Here is a 25,004-nt window from a genome sequence, read left to right as displayed (position 1 = left end):
ACAGTAAAAGCATGCAACATCTACCTATACTGACCCATAGATAAATTCCTCACCATGGAAACACAACTGAAAAATTACTAAAGCAGTCCTGAAGCAATTAAAAGTAACAAGATGAGTATACTTTCCCAATTCACGTCCCTTAGACTATTTTCCAATGCTCAAAACAGCTATATCCACTCAAACAAAGCTCTCTAAATAAGGAGATATCATCTGCCATACCTGCTCAGATAAGAGGGCCTGCAGCTTCTGCAGTTCCAAGTGCAAAGCTTTGTTTTGATCCTTTAGAACCTGGAATGAAATAACCAGACAGCCATGTCAAAATCAGAATTCCATACTCAAGGCACTGGCCATGCAGTTTTCGTCATTTAAGACTGAAGGAGACAACAAACGTCCCAAAGGCGACCTATGCTCCACCACCTATCTTCATGTGCGCTCATTTTAGTCCTTGTAGTCCCAAACTCCTTTGTGATTTAAAACAAAAAGAGAAGGCTCCCAGAAGCCTTTAAGAAGTAAAATTCACCATTTATAAAAGTTCTCTCTCTTTTTCTAATTTGTATAATTTGAAATGCCCCCCCCCCCCCCCATTACTATCAATATCGATGGTATGATGTACCCTTCCTAGTTCCCACACCAAAGGGGACAGAAATGTCATCTGTGAGCAAGTCTGCTTTAAGTGCCATAGTACCTGAAGTTCGTCCTTTGCATTTGAAGCTTTGGAATGGTGTTCCTGAAGCTGTTCCTCCAAGGCTCTGATTTTTTCATCTCTGACATGAGTACTGAATTGCAGAGTAAAAGAAAAAGGTAAAAAAACCTGCTTTGCCCTTACACACAAGGCGTTGAACCAGATCTGCCCGTCCCCCAACCAGAATATTAAGGCTCAAGAAACCATCCTTTCCTAATTGTGACTCTGTTTATTTACCTCTTCTGCATCCTCTCCAACTCATGTGCAGCAGCCGCCTAGACATAAAGAGGATTAGCTCTGTTTAGTAGTAAATTGCACTGCACAATGTTTCAGCAAACATCCAACATTAAAAACAAAAGTTGAGCCTATGGATTTTAGTCTCTTGCTATGTCTCCCTTTCTATGATGAGCAAAAGGAAAATGCACATTTTGTTTGTCTTGGGTTGAAGGGAAGGAACCAGCACATGCTCAGTGTCTCTTCAAAACAGTGTGTTCAGCTTCAATGCTTTGAAAGCATTCAGATCTTGGAAGGAAAGCACTTTATTTTAGATGATGAGTTAGAAATGGAAATGCTCAAGGCAACATGTCGGCCTGCCTGAATAGTGATGTATGTGACTTTGTGAAGGGTCTGAAAGCTAATACAAGAAAACCAAAGCCAGCTGCAAAAGAGAAATTGAGAGGGAGGGAGAAAGTTCTGTGTATTCAATTGTTTAAAGGCTATCTGAGGTTGGGGAAAACAATTCCATCACACTCATGCCATGAAAATGACTTCAAGCTGCAGTCTTGAAAAAGGGTGGGTTTGCCATTTGAGCCAGAGCAAGCCTTCGTAATCTGAGACACTGAGGAGGGGTGCACTGCCCCCTTTTAATCCATGGGGCACAGACCCTGCTGTCTCATCTAATTCTGCTAAATTTTAGCTGCAGCAACTCTCCCCCTGCTTTTACTTTAAAACAAGTCAAGCGGAAATGTCATGCCTAGTTTTAAAGCCACAACATACTTTTGGAACAGTTCTACTTCTGAGAGGTTGTGTTTCAGATTAAAAACCAAGGCAGAAACAAAATGGTATCTTTTAAAGTGGAAGTGCAGGTTTTTCTTTTTTAAAAAATTTCATGGTATGGTGGGAAATTCAGTAAAATTTGGGGTTGAAGGTGGCAGGGGAACATTAAAGATTAGATAAACAGCCTCCCCTCTTCCACAATTGGAAAAAAGGGCTTCTGGATTGGAAGAAAGGTGTGAGCCAAGCTATCTGCTATTTTCAGAATTATATTCAATGCTAAGAATTGTGGGTGTACATAGCCAATTTTGAAGCACAAATATTTATTGGTACAGTCTCTATAGCAATACCCCTAATAACATCCAAAAAAAGCATGGACCTATATCACTAGACCAGTTCTGTTAGTTCGCCACGAGCAGATGTTTCATAGCTGTTCACTGAAGTCTTAGCTACCAAGAACTCCACTTTACAACACGAATAGGTCTCAGCTATATAGGCATACCTCAATTAACAAAACCTCTGAAAAACAAGCTTTTTAAAAAGGTCTTATTGTGCCCCCTTTTTCCTTGCTCTTTGTCTAGCTAGAGGTTTTTCAGCAGCATTGGAATTGGAAAGATGATGAAGGAAGGCTGGAGAAAAGCAGACTTTTGGTGCCAGGTTTCAGCTGTATGTCTGCAGTAAACAGTGTAATAAAGCTTGAGCTTGGAAATAATGTGATCCTAATCTAACAGATCCTGTTGCAGTTATGTGTCCCTACCTACAACATGCAAGGTAAACAGCAGCTGCTTCTAGAATACGTGAGCAACGAAGGCATTAGCAGATAAGGCTGCCTCACCAGCTACCTTGGCATGTTGAAAAAGCATAAACCTTTCAGTTTCACCACCAAAATGGAAGGCATAAGAAAAGTGGAGGATTTTTTGGGGGGAGGGGAATCATCTCTGGATGCATTTTGGAAGAAGCTTTCAAGTGGTCTCTAGAAGATTTAAAATGCATAATATTTACTTATGCAAGTCTTACCTGACCTGGCTGTTTCATTTCACATGTGCATAATGTTAGCTTTGAATAAAAAGTTTGCTGAAACATGTTGAACTGCTACTCTCTTTTGTTGTGCCCTTGTGCAGGAACTATCCCTATTCTCTCCAAGTTATTTCTGCCTCTGGTACCAAATATTCTGTTAAAGAAAGTTCTTTGTTAACTGAGGTATACTTTTATATTATTAGTGGACAAATTCAGCTATTCTTGAGGACTGTAGCTAAGCTCAGAGGGTGCAGGAAAGCTCAAGGCAGCAGCAGACGATGTCACCACTCTCGCTAATCAAAATATCCCATACCCTCTAACATTTCACAGATGAAAACTGAGACACGCAAGGTCAAGCAATGTCAGAGCGTGGTCATGTTGGCAAAAGTTATTAAGGAGGAAGAACACACAAGCTGGGAATGACTGCAGCCGTTTGTTTTTGCTTGAGTGTACTGGAAAGAGCAAGATTTCACCTCTCCTCTCTTCTCCCTCATGCTGAGTTAATGGAGTGTGAACTCATTTTGCACTCTGAACTCAGTTTGCAGTAGCAGATGTAAGCTCAGGACAAAGAGGGAACATGAGAGGAGGAGAGAAAAACCAGGACATTTTAAAAGCAGCTGAAAAAGTGGGTCGACAGAAGATTAATTGGTACTGTCCCTGCCAAATCTGGACAGTTGGAGGATATGTCACCCTGTGAGCCCTAGCTTTATTACACTGCAGGATATATGCTAAACTCATTCAGGGGGATGCAGTTCTAACTGAGCATGTGTCAGTATTTTAGAGCTGGAGACATTACTATCATCAAGAAACACAGACCAATCCCCATCTCTTTCATTTTGGTCAGTTTTCTCTTCTGCCCGGCTATGCAAGATGGCTTTCCAAATTCCTTGCCACTAAGCACAGTTAACATTCAGAATTGTTAATGGAATGGCAGTATTTGCCAAGGTATAAAAACAAATGTTTACCTGCTCATTTGTGAGTGCCTGCAACTTTTGCACTTCTGCTTTCAGTGACATGTTAATGTTCTGCACAACCTAGAAAAGGGGAAAACAGGCACTTGTGAGTTACATTAAGGTCAGTGTCCCTATATTTTAATATGAAATTATAAGAATGCACAGAGGTGTCTATGAAGACTGAGCCAGAAGAGTCGATGGTGGAAGTATTGACTTTGCAGTGAGTCAAGTCAACTGACTTGGACTTAAGTAGGACTCAAGTCGCTTCAATGACTTGAAAAGGCAAAAATTACACACCGACTCAGCTTGACTTGAGACCTGTATATTTTAGTGACTGACTTGCTGGTGCCATTCACTTCAAGCAGTAGGCAAGACCTGCCCCCAAAGTGTGGGGCGCATTTCTTGGAAGCGAACAGCAAATGTGTTAGGCAATGTGCTTGAGGCGGAAGGGTACTTCTAATGCTTCTGAAAAGCTTCTCTGATATGCAGTGGGGACAGGCTGCTAAGCAGACCTCAGCCCCCACCTCAAGCCCATTGCCTAATGTGTTTGCTCTCTGCTCCCCCCCCCCGAGAAACACACGCAGTTTCTTTTTTCCTTTTGTTAAAATGAAAATGGCTCCCAGACTTGAGTCTCGACTTGAAAGTATCTTGCAAAGACTTGAGACTTGACTTGACACTTTGAGTAAAAGACTTGACAACATCACTTTGGCTTTGCAGAAGGATTGGCTGTGAGAGTACAAGTGGGCTATGTTGCTGGAATCTTATGAGAATGAGGATGAAATTGCCTAGTAGTTTTAGGGCTCTGAAGCAGGCAGAAGACCTGGTCAGATACTGACCTGATTGCATACTGGGCTAGAACTGGCAACTGGAGTACACACCTCCAACTGCTAGTTCTAGCCACACCTCCAAATTTCAGCTTGTACCTACTGCTAGGCTAGAATTTTGCACAGTGAGAACAAAGTACCGCAGATTGGCTATGAGACTCCATGTTTGGTTACAGCGTTTATCAGGAACTCTTGGGATTACTGTAACTGCCTCCAACCAAACACAGAGCTCCCTATTTTAAAAAGGCCCTCATGTCCTCTAGAGGGCAATAGGAACAATTTCATTATGATTTCACATCTCCCACCTGATATGTTTTTTTTGTCCAGGAAGGCCAGAAATGATAGGTCACTTCTAGTTTTGAAACAAACAAAAAAGGGCCTCAGCGAACCTATCAAAGCTGCTCTACATGCATTCTACTGGGTAGGGGCTTTTTAAAACATAAAACCCAACAATTGAGGGGAACTGTACTAGGGCCCACATGTGGCCCATGGACCGCACTTTCCCATTTCTGCAGGAGAGGAAGTGGTAATCCTGGTGGCAACAGTATGCCAGGAAAAATGTGTAGATTTGCACACAATTGCATCCACACATATGCCTGTTTGTTGTTATTGTTGTTAGCCACCTTTGAGTCAATATCAACTCATGGTAAGCCTATGGATAAAACATCTCCAAGACCCCTATCCTCCACTGGTCTGCTTAGATCCTGTAAATTCACACCCGTGATCTCCCTAATGGAGGATGTGGACAAGATTCTTTGTAGTGTTAGGAAGACGACATGCTCTCTCGATCCTTGCCCTTCATGGCTGGCAGCTCAGGGGGGAACGGAGGTGACAGAGATGTTATGCCGGATTATTAATTCATCTTTCAGGGAAGGGCAGTTTCCATCGAGTTTGAAAGTGGCCATTGTAAAACCTTTATTAAAAAAGCCCACCCTAGACCCCCTAATTCGGAATAATTATCGGCCTGTCTCGCTGCTGCCGTTTTAGGGAAGGTGATTGAGAGGGCGGTTGCCTTCCAGCTTCAAGGGATCTTGGAGGAGACGGATTTTCTGGACCCATTTGAAACCGGTTTCCGGGCGGGCTATGGAGTTGAGACTGCCATGGTCGCCCTGGTCAAAGATCTCCGTCTGGGCATGGACAGGGGTAGCGTGTCCCTGTTAGTGCTTTTGGACATCTCAGCGGCCTTTGATACCATTGACCATGGTATCCTTCTGGAACGCCTGAGAGAGTTGGGGCACTGCGCTCCAGTGGGTCCGTTCCTACCTCTTGGGTAGATTCCAGATGGTGCAGCTGGGAGACTGTCGCTCCGACAAGAGGGCCCTTACATCTGGTGTCCCTCAGGGAGCGATTTTGTCCCCCATGCTATTTAACATTTACATGAAGCTGCTGGGAGAGATCATCCGGAGACACGGTGCGCGGTGTTATCAGTACACTGATGACACCCAAATATGTTTCTCTGTGCCTCCGACTGATGCAGTGACCAGGGATGGCATCTCTCCTCTAAACGCCTGTCTGGAGTCGGTAATGGGCTGGATGAGGGAAAACAGACTCAGCTTGAATCCAGAGAAAACGGAAGTACTCGTGATAGGTTCCCCGGGCCCGGGGATGGATATTTGTCCACCTGTCCTGAATGGGGTCACGCTCCCCTTGAAGGACTCAGTTCGCAGTTTCGGGGTGCTTCTGGACTCGTCACTCCACCTTACATCTCAGGTGGATGCGACGGTCAGGAGCACCTGTTATCAGCTTCGGCTGATATGCCAGCTGCGACCCTACCTGGGCCGGGGGGACCTTGAAATGGTGGTACATGCTCTGGTAACCTCTCGGTTGGATTTCTGCAATGCGCTCTACATGGGGCAACCCTTGTACCAAACTCGGAAGCTACAATTGGTTCAGAATATGGCAGCGAGGCTGGTCACTGGATGTTCCAGGACCAGCCATATAACACCTATATTGAAAGATCTACATTGGCTGCCTATTCGCTTCCGGGCGCAATACAAGGTGTTGGTAATGACCTATAAAGCCCTAAATGGCTTGGGTCCAGGGTACTTGGAGGACCGCCTCTCCCCATACAGTCCGCTCCGCACTCTCAGATCGGGCGAAAATATCTATTAAGAGTTCCCAAGGCAAGGTTTGTGTCTTCGTCACAAAGGGCATTTTCCATCGTGGCCCCTCAGACCTGGAACTCTTTGCCCAACAAGCTCCACTCAGCAACCTCTCTAGATCTTTTTAGGAAGAATCTGAAGACTTTTCTTTTCCATCAAGCCTTCCCCCATGTGCCTTGATGTTATTCTCTCTCTCCCCTGTGCATTTTGATCAATCCAGCTAATTTGTTATATAGGTTTTTAATTGGTTTTAGATTGAATGATTGTATGGATTGTTTTTAGAATTTCTGTATTGTTTTTAAATGGTATGGGTGGGTTTTTGTATTGTTGGGCTATGGGTCGTCACTTTGTTTTGGTTTTGTTGGTGTTTTTGTAAACCGCTGTGATCTGCAAGGAATAGCGGTCTAGAAATAAAATTTCATTCATTCATTCATTCATTCATTCATTCATCTGGCAGGCAATCTTCCTCTCTTTCTACCTTTCCTAGCATTATTGTCTTTTCTATACGTACATGTACAGTTCGCAATTCTTCAGTGCTGAAGAACTCATCATCAATAATGAAAGCTATTATGAGTCATGCTGCATTGTTAAGCTTTCAGTTATTCAGCTACCTGAAAGCTAACCAAGGATGTGAACAAATGTACAGATATGAACTCATTGTCATTTAAGACACTGGCAGAGGAGAGGCTGTGAATCCAAATTGCTCATGGACTGGCTTATCCATGCTGAAGGAGATAACGAAATGGAATACATAATTCTGATTTGGTAGCTCACTTGTATTAAGAGAGAGAGAGAGAGAAAAGAAAAAATCCACCCAACAGGTGGATCTGTAAGAGAACAAGCTGGGCTGAAAAAACATTTCTCCTTAAAGGGCTGTTGTTGGGCTGTTTGTTTTGGGATTTTTTTTTTTAAATACTTGCAAGATTTTGGGTTTTTAACCACAGGAAATATTCAGAAACTGCATGTCTGCATTCAGTCTGAAGTGTCACAGCATATGACACTCTGTGTCGGAGGCACAGAGAAGCATATTGTTACCTTATGATTCTACCACCAATATCTGCTATTATGTGTACATGAGACCCAAGTGAGCAACAGGGAAAGACACAAAAGACTGAAGGGAAACATGCTGTGAATTCAAACTGGTTTGTTTAACCCCTGTGAAATTTCTGAAGAGAAGTAGGCTTTGAGCTGTCTGGGTGACTGCTATTGCTGCCAATCCTGTACTCCCTGCCTTCCTGTGCTTGCTTCAGTGCTCCTATGATAGCCTGCCAACCAGTATGCTTGCAAATCTACAGACTGCCAACAATCCCAACCATCTCCCGTAAAGTGTAAGAAAACTGCTCTGACCCAGAATATTACCCAGTTACCTTCTCCCCTCTCTGCAAACACTCCATGCATCTTGCATGGTGTGACTCTTAAGAGGAACGGGAGCAAGTACAGTTTCAGAAGCAATTTTGAATAGCTGTGGAGATAAGCATAATCCTTCCAAAAGAGATGCTACAACTTCCCCATCCTGATTGTTATGAGCTTCTAGAGGTAAGGTCATAACCACAGCAGAAAGCATGGATCTGAAGCAGAACTTGCAAGAGAAGGAGATAACTTCCTTGCTGAGGCCTGCAGCACTGAGAATGCAAAGAGAAAGGGGAAAGAGGCACAGCACTTCTCCTCAAATCAGCTGCAGAATCATTGTGTTTGACAAGGGATGTGAGTGTGGCGATGGGGGAATCTCTTGTGGAATGTGACCCATATACACAGTCAGAGAAAGAGAGAGATACATACGCCCATTATATTAATCCCCAGTACCAGGATTAAGTATATGCACTAGATCCACCCACTAAGATTAAAAATTCTGGTAATTAACTCACTCCATCTTTTCATAGATAATACAGGAGCTTTTACTGTACCATTAGATCCTCTTCCGTGCTTGTTAGCTTGATGCGCTCGTTGGCTAATGTCTCCTCAGCTTGGCTTATCAATTTATCTTTTTCAGCAATTCTGTAACAAAAAGACTCAATGAATTCCAGGAGCAACATACAATAAGCAGCAGCCTTGACCAAATCTTGGTGGAAGCCATAATTTGCTCTTGTGGCTACTGCCAATGAAGTAGCTACTGTTGTTGTCTGGCCCGAACAAAAGCATAATTCAAACACAACTGTGGGTCAACAGTAGTTTATTTCAGAATGTACTACTGCTTTTTGGAATAACCTCTTTAGAAAAAAATCAAATGCTGAGAACACAAGTGATACCATCTAACCTTGATGAAATTCTGCCAACAAGTGCAGTAAACTGGGGCTTACTTCAGTAACTAGTGTGACAGTAGATATTCCCAAACATACATACATGCCCCATGAAAACTAGGACTTTGAAGAATGTTACCAAAACACCAAAATCAGAATCATCAGGCCATAGTATTTCCAATTTCTATGCATGGCTGTGAAAGCTGGAAAGTGAAGAAAACTGACAGGAAGAGAAACAATTCATTTGCAACGTGGTGCTGGAGAAATGTTCTATGGATACCACAGACTGCTATAAGACAAATGAACAAGTCTTAGGGCAAATCAAGCTGATCTCTCATTAGAAGCCCAAATGAGTAAATAGAGGCTGTCATACTCTAGACATGTCATCCGATGTCATGATTCACTGGAAAAGACAATGATGGTGGGGTAAGTGCAAGGCAGTAAGAAAAAAGGAGGACCACATTACAGGCGGATTGATTCAATGAAGGAAGCCACAGCCCTGAGTTTGCAATATGTGAGCAGGGTAGTTGATGACTGGAAATCTCTCATTCATAGGATCACCATAAGTTGAGGTCAATTTGACAGCAAATAACACCACCATCACCACCACCAGTATTGATGAGAGGAACACTCTGGTTTTACATCCTCAAGGCAGACTGTCAGAGAAAGACAAGCCAGCTCTGGAAGAGCATCCTTACCAGCAATGAAAAGACTCTTACAGAGCTAGAAAGCACCAAACCAACACACAGTCATGGTTCCTGATCAGTGCCTGCTACATACATCATGTTGCCTGTCAGGGCAAGGAATCATGACTGTTGATTCAAAAGTGTCATGTGGCAACTCTAGTGTTTATCACATACACAATACAGTGTATTATTGTGATGCCAGGGTGTGGGGCTCTGTTCTCTTCCTCTTTTCTTCTGGTCTTCCCGCTCACAGGGGGTAGGAACAAGAAACATAGAGCATTTAATCCAACATGACTTGAGTTTTCCTTTTAATCTATCAGTCCTTGGCTGGGGTCAAACACGAACCATCATGTTGCCTAACTGAAGCCTTATCGGTGTTGCATTAACCTAGCATATCAGGAAAGATGACAGTGTCACCTAACAACAAATGTCAGGAAAGAAAAAAAGACTGATAAAATGTGGGGGAAGAGGGAAACCACAATAGCTGTGATTAAGTGATGGTAGAGAACAGTTGAATGATGGAGAATGTATTTATTTTATATAAATAATTTATAATTTGCCCTTCAAAAGAGTTTCCAGGGCAGTTTGCAAAATTTCTTTTCATGCAAAGGGCAGGATCCAAGCTAGACATCCATTGATGGGGCAGCAGAATCCAATGATAGTAGGAAGGTGGTTATCTTTCTTCTCCAGTGCAGTCTTCACAGGGGTTCTCAAAGCCTATTCAAGAGGTCTGAGGACTCTTGCCCAGTGCACAAGTCAGTTTTCAAGCACCTTCAAGGGCTGTGTGGGAAGGAAAGAAGTTCTATCACACTGGCACTGTAGCACCAGTGCCACAGTGGAATTAAACCAGAATTAGATTCAATTACAAGCATCTACAATTTCCAAAAGAGAGCCTTAGAAAGCAGGACTGGGGCTGCATCTGCACTGCAAAAATAATGCAGATTGACAACACTTTAACTGTCATGGCTCCATCCTATGGATTTGTAGTTTGTTGTGATACCAGAGCTCTCTATCAAAAGAAGGCTAAATATTTCACAAAACTACAAATCCCAGAATTCCATAGCATTGAGCCATGGCAGTTAAAGTGGTGTCAAATTGCATTAATTCTACAGTGCAGATGCAGCCAGCGACAGGGCTCTTCCCACCTGAGATATGGGGAGCTGTTATCATTGGAGCAGACATAACAAAAGCCTAACTCCATACAAAAAAGAATATGGTTTAGATTTGTTTTAAAATGGTCGTCTTTAAGTATGCTTACAAAAAGAAATATGGTCATACTCTCACACTTTGCCTCACCCTGAGTTTCACAGCCATGCACAGTCAATGTTATTTCTTTATATTTAAAAAATGGGATGGAGCTTAATTCTTTTGCTAAGACAACAGACAGTACAATGCCCTGCAAACTTTAAGCAAAAAAGGGAAATCCTTAGGAAGATGTATATCATTTCTAAAGGGAATCTGTAACAATAGAGGGCAAAAATACTGGAGATGACAGCACTTCCTTCAAGAAAATCTCTCATATACTTTGAAGTGCTGACACACTAAAAAAAAAAAATAAGCCAAGAAGCAAGTGGGGTAAGGGGTGGGGTTGGGGGAGAGGAAGAGACTTACACTTTGTGCAATTCTTCTGCGAGGGCTGAAGCCGAGCTCTAAAAGAGAAGAGGATACAGCTGAAAATGCTACTCTGCGGGAGTTCCTTCATAACCCTTGACCAGGCATCACCATGTTTATGGGCATTTAACAAAAGAGCAAACTGCACTTCTAATGGTACACAATCAGCCCAGAGTTAGTGGATTTCTTTTGATCAGGAGTAGGAAAAGTATGCCAGCCCCTGAATCAAGCCCAGAGATATGCTGACACCGTCCTCCCAGTCTTTTTTAAAAAAATAACAGCCAATTTGTCAGCGTCTATGTGGGGAAATCAACCAAAATAGGGGGGAAACATTGTAGAAGTTTCACATAACAGTAACATCCAACACAAAGTAAGGGAATGTGATGCGACATATACAGTGGTCCCTTCCCTTACACGAGAGATCCATTCCCGACCCACCCACCCCCAACATAAGGGAAATTCCGCATATGCTCAAGTCCCATTAAAGATAATGGGGCTTGTGCCCATGGCGGTGTGTGGACCATTACTTTTTCCGGCACACAGCACCACTTCTTCTAGCGCAGCTTGCAGCATATGCTGAAAGCCGCGTATGACGCGGGCAGACTGTACTATCTTCAAATAACAAGGCACAGTAAGTGAATTGTTGTTGCTGCTGTTTGGTAAACAGCTACCAATTAGTCAAACATGATGGTATGTCATTACACAACTATAACCATGTTTGTTGGATCAGCCTTGGGAATACAGAATGCCCCCCTCCCTTCCACCTTAATAATGTTTTAGGTGTAAATATCTGTGTGCAGTGAACTGGAGTTACTGTTTTGCCATATATATAAAAAGATAGTGGAGTTACTGAAAAAGGTTTTTGTAAGCAACTGAAATTCTAGGCCCCAATGCTTTGGCAAAGCTACTTATTAACAGAGAGCAACCTGTGGATTTTAAATCTGAATATGTTCAGCTCACACACAATTTTCTAATGAGATGTGTGGCTGACTGTTCTCCTAGAAAGGGAATGCCAACTAAGCATAAACATATGCCACAAAGGCTAAGCTACTAGCCCATAAAATAATCAAATGCTAGCTGAGCACTTGATCACTGCCAGTATACAATTCTCTCTACATAATTGTATACTGGCAGTGATCAAGTGCTCAGCTAGCACTTGATTATTTTATGGGCTTGTCCAAATGTATCTGAGGAAGTAGACTTAAGTCTATGAAAGCTCATGCTGTCAACTTCTTTCTTTCAGTTAGTCTCAAAAGTGCTACAAGATCTCGCTACATACTGATTCCACAGACTAACATAGCTATATCTTTGAATTCTAGCAGTATACAATTATGTTTAGCCTGGAACTGATTTTCACATCTCTTAGTTGGTTCTTCCTGAAGACTTCATTCAACTAATCTATTTGGTCTTCCGGGCCATACACTGACTTAGGTAACAGGGAGGCAAATGCTCACTCCCTCTGACCAAGCTTAATGGGTTGGGTTTCTCTATTTTATAGGAAGGTCAGCCATCAACACACCCTCCTACATGAATCAAGCTAGCAAGATTCCTCTCTCTGGAATATATTTGCTAGTCCTAAGTGAGAAGAGGAAGCTTAGCCAGTGCCAAAAGATAGGCAACACCTGAGTCAGGGGGAATTTAAGTCTCTGAGGTTGGTTGCCAGATTACAAAGTATTGCTTTAAGGAAGATGAAATCACATTGGCACTTGGCCATCATGAGCTGGCAATTTCCTCAAAAGGTTTATGGCACTTTCAGTTCAACTCAGACTCCAGTTCACCACCTGAATACAACAGCAAATCGGAGGATGCAAAGCTCTCTTATGTGAAATGTAACTGCAATGCAGACTCGACGTTCAACAGTTAAAGAGCTGGTGTTCATTTTTGAATGAAAAAAGTAGGAAAGGGAAGGAGGAGATGACAATGACTTATCTGGTATGTCCATACCTGTACTGCCATCTGTGAATGGAACTTCTGAAGCTGAGCTTTTAAATCCTCATTCTCTAACATTTGCTCCTATGAGAAATTTTTAAAAAATCAAGTAAATAGCATGTTTAGAAAGGGTTTTTCTCCACAATGTAATGGTACAGGAAAAAGCTTAACTCTGGAGATACTAGTGGCTGTTGGCATCCAAATCAGTGGCTGGTGAATCCAGAATGGATTTTAGTTCAGTTTCTAAAAAGTTGTTTAGGGTCTTGGAGTACTATCCCTCAAATAACTTCACCATCTTAGCCAAATCTTTCAAGTTCAGACAAAAATCTAGAATACACTTTTTCATGCTGGAATTATTATGCTACAATTGTTCAACCTGATCAATGGAGTTGTCACACACAGTGTCATGAAACAGACACAAATCAAATAGACAAGAAAAGTCCTTGAACTTATAAGCATTATTAAGGATACTTAACTCATTCTGATGGTGCAGCTGGGAGACTGTCGCTCCGACAAGAGGGCCCTTACATCTGGTGTCCCTCAGGGAGCGATTTTGTCCCCCATGCTATTTAACATTTACATGAAGCTGCTGGGAGAGATCATCCGGAGACACGGTGCGCGGTGTTATCAGTACACTGATGACACCCAAATATGCTTCTCTGTGCCTCCGACTGATGCAGTGACCAGGGATGGCATCTCTCCTCTAAACGCCTGTCTGGAGTCGGTAATGGGCTGGATGAGGGAAAACAGACTCAGCTTGAATCCAGAGAAAACGGAAGTACTCGTGATAGGTTCCCCGGGCCCGGGGATGGATATTTGTCCACCTGTCCTGAATGGGGTCACGCTCCCCTTGAAGGACTCAGTTCGCAGTTTCGGGGTGCTTCTGGACTCGTCACTCCACCTTACATCTCAGGTGGATGCGACGGTCAGGAGCACCTGTTATCAGCTTCGGCTGATATGCCAGCTGCGACCCTACCTGGGCCGGGGGGACCTTGAAATGGTGGTACATGCTCTGGTAACCTCTCGGTTGGATTTCTGCAATGCGCTCTACATGGGGCAACCCTTGTACCAAACTCGGAAGCTACAATTGGTTCAGAATATGGCAGCGAGGCTGGTCACTGGATGTTCCAGGACCAGCCATATAACACCTATATTGAAAGATCTACATTGGCTGCCTATTCGCTTCCGGGCGCAATACAAGGTGTTGGTAATGACCTATAAAGCCCTAAATGGCTTGGGTCCAGGGTACTTGGAGGACCGCCTCTCCCCATACAGTCCGCTCCGCACTCTCAGATCGGGCGAAAATATCTATTAAGAGTTCCCAAGGCAAGGTTTGTGTCTTCGTCACAAAGGGCATTTTCCATCGTGGCCCCTCAGACCTGGAACTCTTTGCCCAACAAGCTCCACTCAGCAACCTCTCTAGATCTTTTTAGGAAGAATCTGAAGACTTTTCTTTTCCATCAAGCCTTCCCCCATGTGCCTTGATGTTATTCTCTCTCTCCCCTGTGCATTTTGATCAATCCAGCTAATTTGTTATATAGGTTTTTAATTGGTTTTAGATTGAATGATTGTATGGATTGTTTTTAGAATTTCTGTATTGTTTTTAAATGGTATGGGTGGGTTTTTGTATTGTTGGGCTATGGGTCGTCACTTTGTTTTGGTTTTGTTGGTGTTTTTGTAAACCGCTGTGATCTGCAAGGAATAGCGGTCTAGAAATAAAATTTCATTCATTCATTCATTCATTCATTCATTCATCTGGCAGGCAATCTTCCTCTCTTTCTACCTTTCCTAGCATTATTGTCTTTTCTATACGTACATGTACAGTTCGCAATTCTTCAGTGCTGAAGAACTCATCATCAATAATGAAAGCTATTATGAGTCATGCTGCATTGTTAAGCTTTCAGTTATTCAGCTACCTGAAAGCTAACCAAGGATGTGAACAAATGTACAGATATGAACTCATTGTCATTTAAGACACTGGCAGAGGAGAGGCTGTGAATCCAAATTGCTCATGGACTGGCTTATCCATGCTGAAGGAGATAACGAAATGGAATACATAATTCTGATTTGGTAGCTCACTTGTATTAAGAGAGAGAGAGAGAGAAAAGAAAAAATCCACCCAACAGGTGGATCTGTAAGAGAACAAGCTGGGCTGAAAAAACATTTCTCCTTAAAGGGCTGTTGTTGGGCTGTTTGCTTTGGGATTTTTTTTTTTAAATACTTGCAAGATTTTGGGTTTTTAACCACAGGAAATATTCAGAAACTGCATGTCTGCATTCAGTCTGAAGTGTCACAGCATATGACACTCTGTGTCGGAGGCACAGAGAAGCATATTGTTACCTTATGATTCTACCACCAATATCTGCTATTATGTGTACATGAGACCCAAGTGAGCAACAGGGAAAGACACAAAAGACTGAAGGGAAACATGCTGTGAATTCAAACTGGTTTGTTTAACCCCTGTGAAATTTCTGAAGAGAAGTAGGCTTTGAGCTGTCTGGGTGACTGCTATTGCTGCCAATCCTGTACACTGGTACCCCGGGATACGAACGCGCCGCGATACGAAAATCCCGGGATACGAAAAAAAAAACTTTAATTAATTATTTCCGGGTTACGAAGGTTTACCCGGGTTGCGAAAAAAAGCCGGCGCTATTTTAAATGGAGCCGCGGCGGAGCCGCGGCTTTTCCCCATTAGCGCCTATGGGGATTCGGCTAACGAAAGTCCCCCGGGTTACGAAAATGGCGCCGGAACGAATTAATTTCGTAACCCGGGGGACGAGTGTACTCCCTGCCTTCCTGTGCTTGCTTCAGTGCTCCTATGATAGCCTGCCAACCAGTATGCTTGCAAATCTACAGACTGCCAACAATCCCAACCATCTCCCGTAAAGTGTAAGAAAACTGCTCTGACCCAGAATATTACCCAGTTACCTTCTCCCCTCTCTGCAAACACTCCATGCATCTTGCATGGTGTGACTCTTAAGAGGAACGGGAGCAAGTACAGTTTCAGAAGCAATTTTGAATAGCTGTGGAGATAAGCATAATCCTTCCAAAAGAGATGCTACAACTTCCCCATCCTGATTGTTATGAGCTTCTAGAGGTAAGGTCATAACCACAGCAGAAAGCATGGATCTGAAGCAGAACTTGCAAGAGAAGGAGATAACTTCCTTGCTGAGGCCTGCAGCACTGAGAATGCAAAGAGAAAGGGGAAAGAGGCACAGCACTTCTCCTCAAATCAGCTGCAGAATCATTGTGTTTGACAAGGGATGTGAGTGTGGCGATGGGGGAATCTCTTGTGGAATGTGACCCATATACACAGTCAGAGAAAGAGAGAGATACATACGCCCATTATATTAATCCCCAGTACCAGGATTAAGTATATGCACTAGATCCACCCACTAAGATTAAAAATTCTGGTAATTAACTCACTCCATCTTTTCATAGATAATACAGGAGCTTTTACTGTACCATTAGATCCTCTTCCGTGCTTGTTAGGTTGGTGCGCTCGTTGGCTAATGTCTCCTTAGCTTCGTTTATCCATTTATCTTTTTCAGCAATTCTGTAACAAAAAGACTCAATGAATTCCAGGAGCAACATACAATAAGCAGCAGCCTTGACCAAATCTTGGTGGAAGCCATAATTTGCTCTTGTGGCTACTGCCAATGAAGTAGCTACTGTTGTTGTCTGGCCCGAACAAAAGCATAATTCAAACACAACTGTGGATCAACAGTAGTTTATTTCAGAATGTACTACTGCTTTTTGGAATAACCTCTTTAGAAAAAAATCAAATGCTGAGAACACAAGTGATACCATCTAACCTTGATGAAATTCTGCCAACAAGTGCAGTAAACTGGGGCTTACTTCAGTAACTAGTGTGACAGTAGATATTCCCAAACATACATACATGCCCCATGAAAACTAGGACTTTGAAGAATGTTACCAAAACACCAAAATCAGAATCATCAGGCCATAGTATTTCCAATTTCTATGCATGGCTGTGAAAGCTGGAAAGTGAAGAAAACTGACAGGAAGAGAAACAATTCATTTGCAACGTGGTGCTGGAGAAATGTTCTATGGATACCACAGACTGCTATAAGACAAATGAACAAGTCTTAGGGCAAATCAAGCTGATCTCTCATTAGAAGCCCAAATGAGTAAATAGAGGCTGTCATACTCTAGACATGTCATCCGATGTCATGATTCACTGGAAAAGACAATGATGGTGGGGTAAGTGCAAGGCAGTAAGAAAAAAGGAGGACCACATTACAGGCGGATTGATTCAATGAAGGAAGCCACAGCCCTGAGTTTGCAATATGTGAGCAGGGTAGTTGATGACTGGAAATCTCTCATTCATAGGATCACCATAAGTTGAGGTCAATTTGACAGCAAATAACACCACCATCACCACCACCAGTATTGATGAGAGGAACACTCTGGTTTTACATCCTCAAGGCAGACTGTCAGAGAAAGACAAGCCAGCTCTGGAAGAGCATCCTTACCAGCAATGAAAAGACTCTTACAGAGCTAGAAAGCACCAAACCAACACACAGTCATGGTTCCTGATCAGTGCCTGCTACATACATCATGTTGCCTGTCAGGGCAAGGAATCATGACTGTTGATTCAAAAGTGTCATGTGGCAACTCTAGTGTTTATCACATACACAATACAGTGTATTATTGTGATGCCAGGGTGTGGGGCTCTGTTCTCTTCCTCTTTTCTTCTGGTCTTCCCGCTCACAGGGGGTAGGAACAAGAAACATAGAGCATTTAATCCAACATGACTTGAGTTTTCCTTTTAATCTATCAGTCCTTGGCTGGGGTCAAACACGAACCATCATGTTGCCTAACTGAAGCCTTATCGGTGTTGCATTAACCTAGCATATCAGGAAAGATGACAGTGTCACCTAACAACAAATGTCAGGAAAGAAAAAAAGACTGATAAAATGTGGGGGAAGAGGGAAACCACAATAGCTGTGATTAAGTGATGGTAGAGAACAGTTGAATGATGGAGAATGTATTTATTTTATATAAATAATTTATAATTTGCCCTTCAAAAGAGTTTCCAGGGCAGTTTGCAAAATTTCTTTTCATGCAAAGGGCAGGATCCAAGCTAGACATCCATTGATGGGGCAGCAGAATCCAATGATAGTAGGAAGGTGGTTATCTTTCTTCTCCAGTGCAGTCTTCACAGGGGTTCTCAAAGCCTATTCAAGAGGTCTGAGGACTCTTGCCCAGTGCACAAGTCAGTTTTCAAGCACCTTCAAGGGCTGTGTGGGAAGGAAAGAAGTTCTATCACACTGGCACTGTAGCACCAGTGCCACAGTGGAATTAAACCAGAATTAGATTCAATTACAAGCATCTACAATTTCCAAAAGAGAGCCTTAGAAAGCAGGACTGGGGCTGCATCTGCACTGCAAAAATAATGCAGATTGACAACACTTTAACTGTCATGGCTCCATCCTATGGATTTGTAGTTTGTTGTGATACCAGAGCTCTCTATCAAAAGAAGGCTAAATATTTCACAAAACTACAAATCCCAGAATTCCATAGCATTGAGCCATGGCAGTTAAAGTGGTGTCAAATTGCATTAATTCTACAGTGCAGATGCAGCCAGCGACAGGGCTCTTCCCACCTGAGATATGGGGAGCTGTTATCATTGGAGCAGACATAACAAAAGCCTAACTCCATACAAAAAAGAATATGGTTTAGATTTGTTTTAAAATGGTCGTCTTTAAGTATGCTTACAAAAAGAAATATGGTCATACTCTCACACTTTGCCTCACCCTGAGTTTCACAGCCATGCACAGTCAATGTTATTTCTTTATATTTAAAAAATGGGATGGAGCTTAATTCTTTTGCTAAGACAACAGACAGTACAATGCCCTGCAAACTTTAAGCAAAAAAGGGAAATCCTTAGGAAGATGTATATCATTTCTAAAGGGAATCTGTAACAATAGAGGGCAAAAATACTGGAGATGACAGCACTTCCTTCAAGAAAATCTCTCATATACTTTGAAGTGCTGACACACTAAAAAAAAAAAATAAGCCAAGAAGCAAGTGGGGTAAGGGGTGGGGTTGGGGGAGAGGAAGAGACTTACACTTTGTGCAATTCTTCTGCGAGGGCTGAAGCCGAGCTCTAAAAGAGAAGAGGATACAGCTGAAAATGCTACTCTGCGGGAGTTCCTTCATAACCCTTGACCAGGCATCACCATGTTTATGGGCATTTAACAAAAGAGCAAACTGCACTTCTAATGGTACACAATCAGCCCAGAGTTAGTGGATTTCTTTTGATCAGGAGTAGGAAAAGTATGCCAGCCCCTGAATCAAGCCCAGAGATATGCTGACACCGTCCTCCCAGTCTTTTTTAAAAAAATAACAGCCAATTTGTCAGCGTCTATGTGGGGAAATCAACCAAAATAGGGGGGAAACATTGTAGAAGTTTCACATAACAGTAACATCCAACACAAAGTAAGGGAATGTGATGCGACATATACAGTGGTCCCTTCCCTTACACGAGAGATCCATTCCCGACCCACCCACCCCCAACATAAGGGAAATTCCGCATATGCTCAAGTCCCATTAAAGATAATGGGGCTTGTGCCCATGGCGGTGTGTGGACCATTACTTTTTCCGGCACACAGCACCACTTCTTCTAGCGCAGCTTGCAGCATATGCTGAAAGCCGCGTATGACGCGGGCAGACTGTACTATCTTCAAATAACAAGGCACAGTAAGTGAATTGTTGTTGCTGCTGTTTGGTAAACAGCTACCAATTAGTCAAACATGATGGTATGTCATTACACAACTATAACCATGTTTGTTGGATCAGCCTTGGGAATACAGAATGCCCCCCTCCCTTCCACCTTAATAATGTTTTAGGTGTAAATATCTGTGTGCAGTGAACTGGAGTTACTGTTTTGCCATATATATAAAAAGATAGTGGAGTTACTGAAAAAGGTTTTTGTAAGCAACTGAAATTCTAGGCCCCAATGCTTTGGCAAAGCTACTTATTAACAGAGAGCAACCTGTGGATTTTAAATCTGAATATGTTCAGCTCACACACAATTTTCTAATGAGATGTGTGGCTGACTGTTCTCCTAGAAAGGGAATGCCAACTAAGCATAAACATATGCCACAAAGGCTAAGCTACTAGCCCATAAAATAATCAAATGCTAGCTGAGCACTTGATCACTGCCAGTATACAATTCTCTCTACATAATTGTATACTGGCAGTGATCAAGTGCTCAGCTAGCACTTGATTATTTTATGGGCTTGTCCAAATGTATCTGAGGAAGTAGACTTAAGTCTATGAAAGCTCATGCTGTCAACTTCTTTCTTTCAGTTAGTCTCAAAAGTGCTACAAGATCTCGCTACATACTGATTCCACAGACTAACATAGCTATATCTTTGAATTCTAGCAGTATACAATTATGTTTAGCCTGGAACTGATTTTCACATCTCTTAGTTGGTTCTTCCTGAAGACTTCATTCAACTAATCTATTTGGTCTTCCGGGCCATACACTGACTTAGGTAACAGGGAGGCAAATGCTCACTCCCTCTGACCAAGCTTAATGGGTTGGGTTTCTCTATTTTATAGGAAGGTCAGCCATCAACACACCCTCCTACATGAATCAAGCTAGCAAGATTCCTCTCTCTGGAATATATTTGCTAGTCCTAAGTGAGAAGAGGAAGCTTAGCCAGTGCCAAAAGATAGGCAACACCTGAGTCAGGGGGAATTTAAGTCTCTGAGGTTGGTTGCCAGATTACAAAGTATTGCTTTAAGGAAGATGAAATCACATTGGCACTTGGCCATCATGAGCTGGCAATTTCCTCAAAAGGTTTATGGCACTTTCAGTTCAACTCAGACTCCAGTTCACCACCTGAATACAACAGCAAATCGGAGGATGCAAAGCTCTCTTATGTGGAATGTAACTGCAATGCAGACTCGACGTTCAACAGTTAAAGAGCTGGTGTTCATTTTTGAATGAAAAAAGTAGGAAAGGGAAGGAGGAGATGACAATGACTTATCTGGTATGTCCATACCTGTACTGCCATCTGTGAATGGAACTTCTGAAGCTGAGCTTTTAAATCCTCATTCTGTTCCATCAGCTCCTATGAGAAATTTTTAAAAAATCAAGTAAATAGCATGTTTAGAAAGGGTTTTTCTCCACAATGTAATGGTACAGGAAAAAGCTTAACTCTGGAGATACTAGTGGCTGTTGGCATCCAAATCAGTGGCTGGTGAATCCAGAATGGATTTTAGTTCAGTTTCTAAAAAGTTGTTTAGGGTCTTGGAGTACTATCCCTCAAATAACTTCACCATCTTAGCCAAATCTTTCAAGTTCAGACAAAAATCTAGAATACACTTTTTCATGGTGGAATTATTATGCTACAATTGTTCAACCTGATCAATGGAGTTGTCACACACAGTGTCATGAAACCGACACAAATCAAATAGACAAGAAAAGTCCTTGAACTTATAAGCATTATTAAGGATACTTAACTCATTCTGAACAATTCAGATCAGGGGGGGAAGCCTTTGCCCTTCCAAATGGTTTTTGATCTACAGCTCCCACTATCCTTACAACTGGTCATGCTAGCTGGTGCCAACCAGTTGGTACGTCAAAACATCTGTTGATTCAAAGGTTTTCCATTCACATTACACTGGGCAATGTTATTTAATATTGCCTCGGGAACCATATCCTAGAGTCCCTGACTGTTTCCAGAATATACCACACTCTCCAAAGGCTTTAGGAGAAGCAAAGCAAAACCTGATCCAAGCCATACCTGCACCTGTCTCTGGAATGAGTCTTCAGCTGCAACTCTCTTTTGTTCTGCTTCCATTAACTGCCTCATCCTTTGTTCTAGTTGTTGTTTGGAAACCATTGTATCAGTAAGCTTGCTGTGCAGGCTCTGGATTTCATTGTCCTTGGCCACAAGCTTATTCTGGATGTCTGCCATTAGAAGAGCAAAAGGGTTGGGGGCAAATCAAACAAAGCAACCATGTAACCTGGCAATTTAGATTTAAAAGACATTACATGTACTTTCACTTCCTTTGGATGAAGGCTACTTACTGGAAGCACATCTCAAGTTGATCACCAAGTGTGCACTTAGAAAGAAAAACCTAAGAACTCCCTCCCCACAGGTCTGGATCAAGGGTCAGAAAAGAGGACCATACATATATTAATCATGACTTGCAAGATTACACAGGTACTAAGATAGCAGTCTGCCTAAAGCTACTGAGTTCATAGATGAGGTAGGATTTCATTCAAAAGAAGGGCACCAGCTCACAGCTAGCATCCCAAGTTCAATACAGGCCATCTTCAAGTAGAACTATAAAATACTTCAGCCAGAAACTCTGTAGAGCCATCATTCACCAGCACAGACTAGAATCAGAAGCATTTTTGGAACAACAGCATTGGTTTCCCATTTGGACCCAACTAGTTTGGGATCTGAGGGTATGCCTTTTCTGACATGTGCATGCCCACTTATTAAAGTCATACATGGAAGCTGCTTCCAGTTAATTCAAAAGACATGTTGGGTTGCATCTGACTTAGGGGTCCTTGCATCTGACTTAGGGGTGAAACAGACTTAGCAGCAGATAAGCGGCCTCAATCCAGCCAGCTTCTGCCCCAAAAAAGAGTGGGGAAAATCTACTTCTATTTGGGGCTGAAAAAAGCTGCCCTTTGCCTCTGGAGCAGCTTTTCACCGGCTCCGGGGTGCGTGGCATCTAAATGTCACACCCTCAAGTCGCCTGGAAGCCGCTCAGCATATAATCACTGGTGCAACTTCTGGGTGACTTGGGGTGTGTGGCACGTTTACATGCCATGCTCTCAAACCAGCTTAAAGCCAGCTGAGGCTGCCAGTCTGTTTTGGCCCTTAGTCTACAAAAGCTTATGCTACCAACTTCTTTCTCTCAGGACTTTGTCACACTAGCATGCTGTCCTACCACAACTGGACTTGTTTAAGAATGGAAGTATACCCATTTAGCATCATATCGCACTTTTCCCCATGACAGCGCTTCCCCATGACATATTTAAGAGGCACCTTGGGTGCATGCATCAAAAGGTCCTGAGAGAAACTCATTTCTCTTCCCAATGAAAGAGGATAAAGAAAAAGGGGGGTTGGGATTCAACAGCCTGAATGCCTCCTTGGAACGCACCTTGCTGGGCCGCCTCATGTTCAGCAGTCCGTTTCCTAAGATAGCTCTGCATTTCCTCCCATCTTCGCTCTGCTTCCTGTTGCTGTGCCTTGATGTTAAAAGGAATGGAAAACCATAGCCATCACTGACCCTGTTATTGTATCACTCTTCAAACACTTTTTTTTAAAATGTATAGAGGAGACCCACATGCCTTTTATTATTCTTGTCACTTCTGAGCAGCACTCCAAGCCAAATGAACAAAATAGAACCTCAAAATCCTGTTTTATTTATTTGCTAGTTTTTGGTATCTGAGAAAACCACCAGGGCTACTTTAAGGAAAAGACTACTGCCAGAGAAGGGGAGTCCTGAATAGGAGGCTGAGAATGAAAAAGTGAATGTTATGCACTTTCTGTGTAAATTGGCTTAACCTGCCAAGGTCATCAGGTCACAGCATGAATTTTGCAATCTGAGTAAAGAGAGAAGTGGAATGTGTCACTGCTATTATTATTCCAACTGCAAAGTTTATGCAAGTTTGTGGAGAAAGACGCAGTGGCTGGCATCCAAGGCTACCATACCCTGCCTCCACCCTGGTTCCCTACACACAAGCAGACAGCACTTCTGCCCATGTAACCAAGAAGAAGCTATCTGGCTTTTCTTTCACTACTGAATATCTTCCACAACTGCAACTACGAACAGAAGAGGGCACGAAGATGGTGATAAATGGTCTACACAAATACAGTCCACACTGCTCATCCAGTTAAGTTAACTGACATTTGCAGATTCACAAGGTTCTATGTTCAGTGTAGCCACTGGTACATATCCAGAAATTTCCTTGCCAGCCAAAGGTCTCCCCAGAGATCATGTCTTTGACTCATGGTATCTTTGGCATCATCCTCCAGTTTCAGTTCCTGAATAATCTAGTGGCTTTCAGTGAAGGAGCCATGTTAATCTGTTGCAAGAACAAAAAGTCTCATGGGGAAGTGAACACTAATTTAATTTGGCATAACCTTTCATGGACTCTCTTGAAGTGGTCTGCAGTCCACAAAAGCTTACACCAAATAAAATATGTTGCATCTTTAAGGTGCTGTAAATTTTTTGTTTTTGTTGTCTTTTAATAATACAGTCAACCCTCCGTTTTCACAGGGGATCCATTCTGGACACACACACCCCACAAAAACGGAGACTCGCACATATTCAAGCCCCATAGATGCTAACAGAGGTCACCCCTCTGAGTAATCAAGAACGTGTATCCCAAGTACGCAAGAAAGGAGGGGTGACTGTAGTCTGCATAATCTTTACAATTTGGCACAGCATTTACATAAATCTCATAATGCATCCATGGGTCTTCTAGGTTTTTGAGGCTGGCATTGATACTAGGGCCATTCTGGAGCCAGGTAAGGGCCTTTTCATTCTCCCAAGTGTTCTAAAGCTTTAAAGCCATTACAGAAAAACATGTTCTCTTCTTTTATCTTCTGTTTTACTCTGACATTTTGCTTATTTTATTTGGTGTTTTTTTCACTATTTATATTACTTCGTAGAGAATTTGATATAATTAACATTTACTTTCTAATCTGAATACAACAAATTAGAAAACGGAGGCAGAACAGCATTTACACAATTTATAATTTAATTTGCACAGATTTAGATATGTCCTTGTAGTGCTAACTCCACAAACAAATTCTTTTATTAGCAAATATTTGCATATGCAATTTAATTTAGGAACAATAAATGATACATATCATATCTAGTGCAACTGCATGTCAGAATCGTATCAGAATGCAACTGCAAACAGAAATAGTATGATCATACAATAAGACCCCATATAACGTGAGC

General features: G+C 42.4%; 1 protein-coding gene across 7 annotated transcripts in view; it reads right to left on the bottom strand.

Moving 5' to 3' along the window:
* Positions 1 to 25,004, bottom strand: part of KTN1 (kinectin 1) — a 165,582-nt gene that overhangs the window by 60,700 nt on the left and 79,878 nt on the right. For all 7 annotated transcript variants that reach the window (XM_089522818.1, XM_089522817.1, XM_089522821.1 and 4 more), the window contains 12 exons: positions 23,193 to 23,280; positions 21,818 to 21,984; positions 21,074 to 21,142; positions 19,130 to 19,167; positions 16,500 to 16,590; positions 13,050 to 13,118; positions 11,106 to 11,143; positions 8,476 to 8,566; positions 3,658 to 3,726; positions 920 to 957; positions 686 to 776; positions 220 to 288 (listed from right to left, as the gene is read on the bottom strand). In XM_089522818.1, coding sequence (XP_089378944.1) covers positions 220 to 288; positions 686 to 776; positions 920 to 957; positions 3,658 to 3,726; positions 8,476 to 8,566; positions 11,106 to 11,143; positions 13,050 to 13,118; positions 16,500 to 16,590; positions 19,130 to 19,167; positions 21,074 to 21,142; positions 21,818 to 21,984; positions 23,193 to 23,280 — 918 coding nt within the window. The remainder of the gene's footprint in view (positions 1 to 219; positions 289 to 685; positions 777 to 919; positions 958 to 3,657; positions 3,727 to 8,475; positions 8,567 to 11,105; positions 11,144 to 13,049; positions 13,119 to 16,499; positions 16,591 to 19,129; positions 19,168 to 21,073; positions 21,143 to 21,817; positions 21,985 to 23,192; positions 23,281 to 25,004) is intronic.

Source organism: Sceloporus occidentalis, unplaced genomic scaffold, assembly GCF_023333645.1.
Source record: "Sceloporus occidentalis isolate IW3139 unplaced genomic scaffold, rSceOcc1.0.p SCAF_4, whole genome shotgun sequence".
In the NCBI taxonomy this organism is placed as follows: Eukaryota; Metazoa; Chordata; class Lepidosauria; order Squamata; family Phrynosomatidae; genus Sceloporus; species Sceloporus occidentalis.
This window is presented reverse-complemented; position numbering and strand designations above follow the sequence as displayed.